The 6,905-nt window shown below is 50.4% G+C and overlaps 1 protein-coding gene across 1 annotated transcript in view; it reads left to right on the forward strand.

Moving 5' to 3' along the window:
- Positions 1-4,942: 4,942 nt before the first annotated feature.
- Rilpl2 (Rab interacting lysosomal protein-like 2) overlaps positions 4,943-6,905 on the forward strand; it is a gene marked incomplete at its 5' end in the record, with an annotated part of 11,636 nt that continues 9,673 nt past the window's right edge. Inside the window, 1 exon segment of the mRNA XM_005403038.2 lies at positions 4,943-5,456. Within this exon segment, the coding sequence (XP_005403095.1) occupies positions 4,974-5,456 (483 nt within the window).

A 6,905-nucleotide genomic window follows, 5' to 3' on the forward strand; every position in this document is an offset into this window, starting at 1 on the left:
GTGAAAGCCAAGACTGGAGCTCCTCCAAAGAAAACAGAGGCGGCATCCTCCTTCCTTTCCCTTTAATACCCTCTGGCCCCACCCTCCCCGCGCTATGCTGAGCCAGCCTGGTTGGGTGTTACTTACTTAAGCGGACACAATCAATCAACCCTCACACCATTCTTATAAACATACCTTCTAGCTGGGCTGCATACTGAGTTCAGCGCTAGCCTGAAGGTCACAGAGGGCCAGTCTCAAAAAACATGGCCCACATCTTTTGAGCACTGTGGGTCCAGCTCACAGCAATCTTGCCAACCTATCCTTATTCCCATTTGCTTTCGAGTGGCACAGCCAAGACTGAAACCCCTGTGGTCCGCCCTGGGATGGCCCTCCTGCTCCCCTCAGCCTCAAGGCCTGGGTTTCAGTGTCGGGCACTGGAAGCCGAGGGCTTGCTCCACACAGACTGCACCCCACCCGCATCCCGGTTCACTGGGTTGAGAACTGCATTTCTTTCTGCTCCTGTTTCTGGAGGTGCCCAGGGCCTTGCAGGTCTCACACACGACTGAGCTCCCTTCCACCCTGCCTGAGAATCTGCATTTTTTTTTTTTTTTTTTTAGCCAAGTATTGGGGTTAATAATATCCCTTAGTTATTGCGGGCTGATCAGGTCCACAATCTCCCAAAGCAGTGTATAGGGAAAGCTAAATAAAAAGAGACAAATGGAATGATTTCAGGGCTCCAGGAAGATCAGAGCCCTCTCACAGAATTCAAGATTCTCTGAGGGCTAAAACCAAGACCTTCTCTGGGCTGCCTGTATTTATTTAGCTATCAGCAGAAGGGAGGGGAGTACTCAAGAAGCACAGAACCACTCAAGGACTTCTCCAAGTAAGGTATTAAATTAATCCTTAACAAGGATTAAGTTAATCCACCCAGGAGTGACATGCCTGAAGCGGACTCACTGAAGCGAAGGGCACCTCTAGGTTTCACTTCTAAGGCCTGGTGTGCCGCACTGTCTTACAGGACAGCTGCACCTCTCACATTCCTGCCTGCCGTACGCAGAGTTCCAGTGCCTCCATGTTCTCACAAACACATCTTTTGTTTGTTTGTTTGTTTTCTGAGACAGGCTCTCACTACATTGCTTAGGCTGGCCTCAAACTCATAGCAATATCAGGTTATAGTCTTTATCTAGTTGAGATGGATCCAGGTGTCCTTGGCTGTGATCTTGTTTGATCCTTCGAGGCTTTCCAGCTTCATCTGCCATTACAGGTTTTAGTAGGGATTAGAGACTCACAGAGGTTTACTTACTATGAGTCTGTCACCCACTTCCAGACAAGCAGCCCAGGCTTTGGAGAGATTCACAAATAAACATAAAAAGGCAATTGTTTAATTTAAGTCTTGCTCAGGGCTGCTTCATAATGGTCTCCATCAGCCAGGGTCTCACTATGAAGCACTGAACTCAAATTCGCAACGATCCTCCTGCCTCAGCCTCCCAAGTACTGGGATTTTAAGCATGTGCCACCCCACCTGGCTCATTTTGGCATTTTATTTATTTACTTATTTGTTTATTTTTGGTACTGGGAATCAAACTCAGGACCTTACACTTGCCCGGCAGGCGCTTGTGCTGGTGAGCTATAGCCCAGGCTCATTTCAGTATTTTAAAAACATGATGTTAGCTGGGTGTGGTGGTGCACACCTGTAATCCTATACTCAGGAAGTTGAGGCAGGAGGATTGCCATGAGATCCAGGCCAACCTGGGCTACATAGTGAGACCCTGGCTAAAAAAAAAGAAAAAAAGAAAAAAAGAAAGAGAGGGAGAGAGGGAGCGAGGGAGGGAAGGAGGGAAGAAAGAAGAAAGAAAAGAAGTGAAGCCACATTTCATCCTTTCTGCCGGCACTGCTCTGAGAACAGCAGTGAGGTGTCATCTCACACATCATAAATTAACTTGTTCAAAGTGTACAGTTGAATGGTTTCAGTAAATTCACAGAGTTGTGCAACCATCACCCGCTCTGACATCGGAACATTTCCATCGCCCCACAAAGAAGCCCTGAAGGCATGAGCAGTTCCTCCCCAACCCCAATCCCAGCAGGGGCTGGGGCGAGCCGGGGACCAACTGTTTCCACCTCTGTGGGCTCGTACGTCCTGGACACTGTGTGTGTGTGAACGGCATGAAATGGGCCACTGTCACCTACTTGGCAGTGTGGTGGGTTTTTTCGTTTGTTTGTTTTTTGAGACAGGGTCTTGCTATGCAGCCCAGTCTGGTGTTGAACTCAGGGCAATCCTCCTGCCTCAGCTTCCCGAGAGCTGGGACGACAGATCTGCCCACCACACCCAGCCCACTGACAGTTCTGATTAACGATCACAGCTACTATGAACAAGCGTGTACAAACACCTGTTGGAGATAATGCCTTCACTTCTTTTGGGATGTGTTTGCAGAAGCGGACTCCCTGAAGCGAAGGGCACCTCTAGGTTTCACTTCTAAGGCCTGGTGTGCCACACTGTCTTACAGAACAGCTGCACCTCTCACATTCCTGCCTGCAGTACGCAGAGCTCCAGTGCCTCCACGGTCTCACAAACACATCTTTTGTTTGTTTGTTTGTTTTCTGGCCTCGAACTCATAGCAGGTTAAGAACCCTTAGTTATTGCAGCCGCCGCAATCTCCCTAAAGAGTGGACGGCACAGGCTTAAATAAATGAGACAACTGAAATGATTTTAGGGCTCCAGGAGGGTTCAACCCTCTCACAGAATTCAAGATTCTCTGGGTTAAGAGCAAGACTTCCCTGGGCAGCTGTATTTAGTTGGCCTTCAGACAAAGGAGGGGGAGACAAGAAGATGCAGGAATCTGGGCAGGTCTTGGAAATCCCTCTAAGCACTTCTCCAAATAATATTTTCTGTTAATTTAGGACAGCTATGCTATCCCCAGGAAGGCCTTCACCATAGGAGTGAGATGCCTGCGGCTGCAGCCTCCTTTTAGCTCATGAGGGTCGGAGCCAGACATCCTCAGCTGTGACCTTATCTTGTCCTTTGAGGCCCTATGGCTTCACTCACCATTACGGCCTCAGTAGGGACCAGTGACTCACAAGTAAACATGGAAAGCCAACTGGTTAATGCAAGTCCTGCTCAGAGATGCTTCATAGTGGTCTCCATCACAGCAATCCTCCTGCCTCATCCTCCCAAGTGCTGGGATTGCAGGTATATGCCACCATACCTGGCATAAACACATTATTTTCTGGATTTTTTCCTTTGCTTTGTTTTGGTGCTGGGGATCTAACCCGGGCCTTTGCATGCTAGGCACATGCTGTCCCTCTAGCTGCACCCTCCACTCTAGCTTGCCTTTTTACTCTATTGTCTATCTCTAGAGACAGGGTCTCACTACATAGTCCAGGCTCATCTTTTTTTCTTCTTTCTTTCATTCTTTCTTTCTTTGGGGAGAGTCTTTTCAGATAGGGTCCACTATGCAGTTCAGGCTGGCCTTAAACTCACTCTGTAACCCAGACTGGCCTCAAACTTGCAGTGATCCTCCTGCCTCAGCCCCCCGAGAGCTGAGGTTATAGGAGTGTGCCACCATCCCCGGCTCTTCTATGAGTTTTATGGGTTTTGGTTGTATGTTTGGATTTTTTAAATCTATTTTGGGTTAGTTTTTCTGTATGGGGTAAGGCCAGAGTCCGACTTCATTATTTATTTATTTGCAGTGTTGGGAGTGAATGCTTTGCACTGAGTTACATTCCCAGCTCATTTTAATTTTAATTGTTTTTTTTTTTTTATTTTAAAACAGATCATCTGGTGCATACCTGTAATCCCAGCACTGAAGAGGCTGAGGCAGGAGGATTGCCACAAGTTTGAGGCCAGCCTGGGCTAAGTAGTGAGTTCAAGGCCAGCCTGGGCTACATAGCAAGATCCTGTCTCAAAATAAAAATAAAACACCAGACACCTGAATTAAGGTGGGGGAAGAAATGCTGATTTCTGTGTTTGTCCCTAACCTGGCCTCTTCCACAGTGCATTCTGGGAGGCTGAGGCAGGAGAATCACAGATTTAAGTCCAGCCCCAGCAACACTGCAATTTAGCAAAACCCTGCCTCAAAATAAAAAAAAAATTAAAAAGGGCTGGGGATGTAGCCCAATGTGAAGACCCTGGGTTTGACCTTCAGTAGCACAAAAATAAATAAAGAAAAACAAACCACCACTTCCTCAAAGACTCAGAAGGGCACTTGAGGGATTAGTCTTTCTTTCGTGGTTTTTTGTTTTTTTCTCCGGTACCGGGAACCGAACTCACGACCTTGTGCTTGCCAGGCGGGCGCTTTGCCGCTGAGCTAAATCCCCAGCCCCTCTTTCGTGGTTTTTTGAGACAAGGTCTCGGTATATAACCCAGGCTGGGTTCAAACTTAGAACAATCTTCCTGCCTCGGCTTCCCAAGTGCTGGGATTACCTGCACATGAATCTAATTATTGCCTTCATTTTACAGAACGGGAAAGTGAGGCCGACTTTCCAAGACTGCCGTGCTCCTTAGGAGCTGAGCACAACGAATAGCGCGGGGAGATATTCCCCCCCCCCATTGTATTTAGGTCACAGCAAAGTTAGATGCCACAGGCCCTGGCGACAAGTGTCCTGGGAGCGCGGCCAACAAGAGCTGTTTGCTGTTCTGCTACACGCTCCAAAAATGACCGTCTTGTAGAGACCCGGATCTTCCGCCTCCCACCAGGCAAGCTCCGTGGTTATTTTGGTTTTATCGCACTGAGCCTTCCTACAGAGCTGCACTCCCAGCCCTTTTAAAATTTATTCTGAGTTAGGGTCTCTCTAAACCGCCAAGTTGTCCAGGCTGGGCTCGAACTTTCCATCCTCCTGCCTCAGCCTCCCACAGTGCTGAGAGGCCTGGGCCACCACGCCCGGTACGATGCAAATTCTCTGGCTGGAAAGTTTGAGTTTAACAGGGGGGAAAAAAGTCTTGTGCTTTTTTTACCGTTTTTCCCAGTGCCGCTGGAAACCCCGCCCCACTCGTCTCCATGGAGACGCGGCCGTTGCTAGGGGCGGGGCGGGCGGCTCCGCCTCTCGGACGCGCAGACTCGCGGCTGATTGGGCGGCGGGCTCCGCACGGCGGAAAGTTTTGGTGCGGCGAGGAAGTGGAGGCCGAGCGGCCTCTGGGCGCAGGGGCCATGGAGGAGCCGCGGGTGCGCCGGGAGGACGCGGACGAGGAGGAGGACGGCGAGGACGAGGCCGGGCCCGGGCGCGCCCTGGGCAAGAGCGCCCTGCAGCTGACCGCCGAGGACGTGTACGACATCGCCTACGTGGTGGGCCGCGAGCTGATGGCGCTGGGCAGCGACCCCCGCGTGACCCAGCTGCAGTTCACGATCGTGCGCGTGCTGGAGCTGCTCGAGGCGCTGGTGAGCGAGGGCGGCCTGGCGGCCGAAGCGCTGCGCCTGGAGCGCGACAGCCTGCAGCAGGAGGTGCGGGCGCTGCGCGGCGGGGCGCCCCCGGCCGGCGGCCAGGTGAGTGGGGAGTAGGGGCCTCGCGCGCCCGTTGTCCCCGCGCTCTGGGGAGGCTGAGGCAGGACGATCGCGCGAGGTCGAGGCCAGCCCGGGCTACATAGTGAGATCCAGCCCAGCGTGGACTACATAGCCAGACCCTGTCACAAAGAAAGAAACAAACTCAATGCAAGTGTCCAATCCTCAGATCGGAACATGGTGCGGGGGAGCTGGACCCGGCGCTTGCTCAGTGTGGGGGCCTGGGCTGTGTTGTCAATCCTCAGCCTCCACCTACTGTGACCTTGACGAAGAGTGGGTGTTCCCAAGCTCTGCTGTCAGGGGCACCCACCCCGGCTGCTCCCTGCCCTGAGTTCCCAACCCCAGCCCCTGGACAAGGCCTTGCAATCTGTATTTCTAACAGGCGCTCTTGAGAGGCTGCGGCCGCCCAGCCGGCGTCACACCATGAGAAAGAGGAATTCGTGCCTGTGACCACAGAAAGACATGTTCAAGGGCTGCAGTCATTTTGCCACACCGGAAGTAACCCAGATGCAACAGAATAGGGGTTTTTTGGGTTTTGTTTTATTCTGTTTTGTTTTGGCGCTGGGGATTGAACCAGATCTTCCTATGTGCTAAGCGACTGCTCTAGCACAGAGTTACATCCTTCCTATTTTTTTATTTTGAGACAAGGTCTCTGTAAGATGCACAGGCTGGTCTCCAACTTGTGATCCTTCTGCCTCAGCCTCCTGAGTAGCTGGGATTAAGGGAGTGTGCCCTCTCCCCTGCCAGAATTGATTTGTGGAGTTGTGGTCTATTTCTGCCCCGGAATACTACACATCAGTGAAAAAGAACAGAGCACTGATACACATACACAACGGTAGGCATGAGTTTCATGCCGGTTACATGGAGAGAAAGAACCCAGGCACAAAAAAAGAATCTGCTGTACATTTATGTGAAAATCAAGAACAAGCAAAACAATCTTTAGTTACAGGAGGAAGAATGGGAGGAGGAAGGGTGCAGAGGGACACAGATGAAGAGCTGGAGGTGCTGAATCATCAGCTATACCCCGCTTTTACAAAAAAAAAAAAAAAAACATAACTTTTTACCTCACTACCTTACCCACCAGCATTGATGAAACGACGTAGTTTGGCTTTGGTTTATTTTTCAGTACTGGGGATTGAGCGCAGGGGTTTAGCACTGAATTACAGCCTCAGAACTTTTCACAGTTTTTTTGTTTTTGAGACAGGGTCTCACCATGTAGCCCAGGCTTGCCTCAAATTCACAACGATCCTTCTGCCTCAGCCCCTTAAGTATCGGGATTACAGATGTGCACCACATCTGGCACTCTTTAAAAGTTTTTATTTTAAGATCGTCTTGGCAATTTGCCCATACTGGGCTCAGATGTGCAGTCCAGTAACGTGTGTGTCGTGGTGGCCACAAAAAGCTTTAGTTTTTTGTTTTGTTTTGTTTTGTTTT

The sequence above is a fragment of the Chinchilla lanigera genome, unplaced genomic scaffold (assembly GCF_000276665.1).
Source record: "Chinchilla lanigera isolate Chin_1 unplaced genomic scaffold, ChiLan1.0 scaffold00081, whole genome shotgun sequence".
Taxonomy (NCBI): Eukaryota; Metazoa; Chordata; class Mammalia; order Rodentia; family Chinchillidae; genus Chinchilla; species Chinchilla lanigera.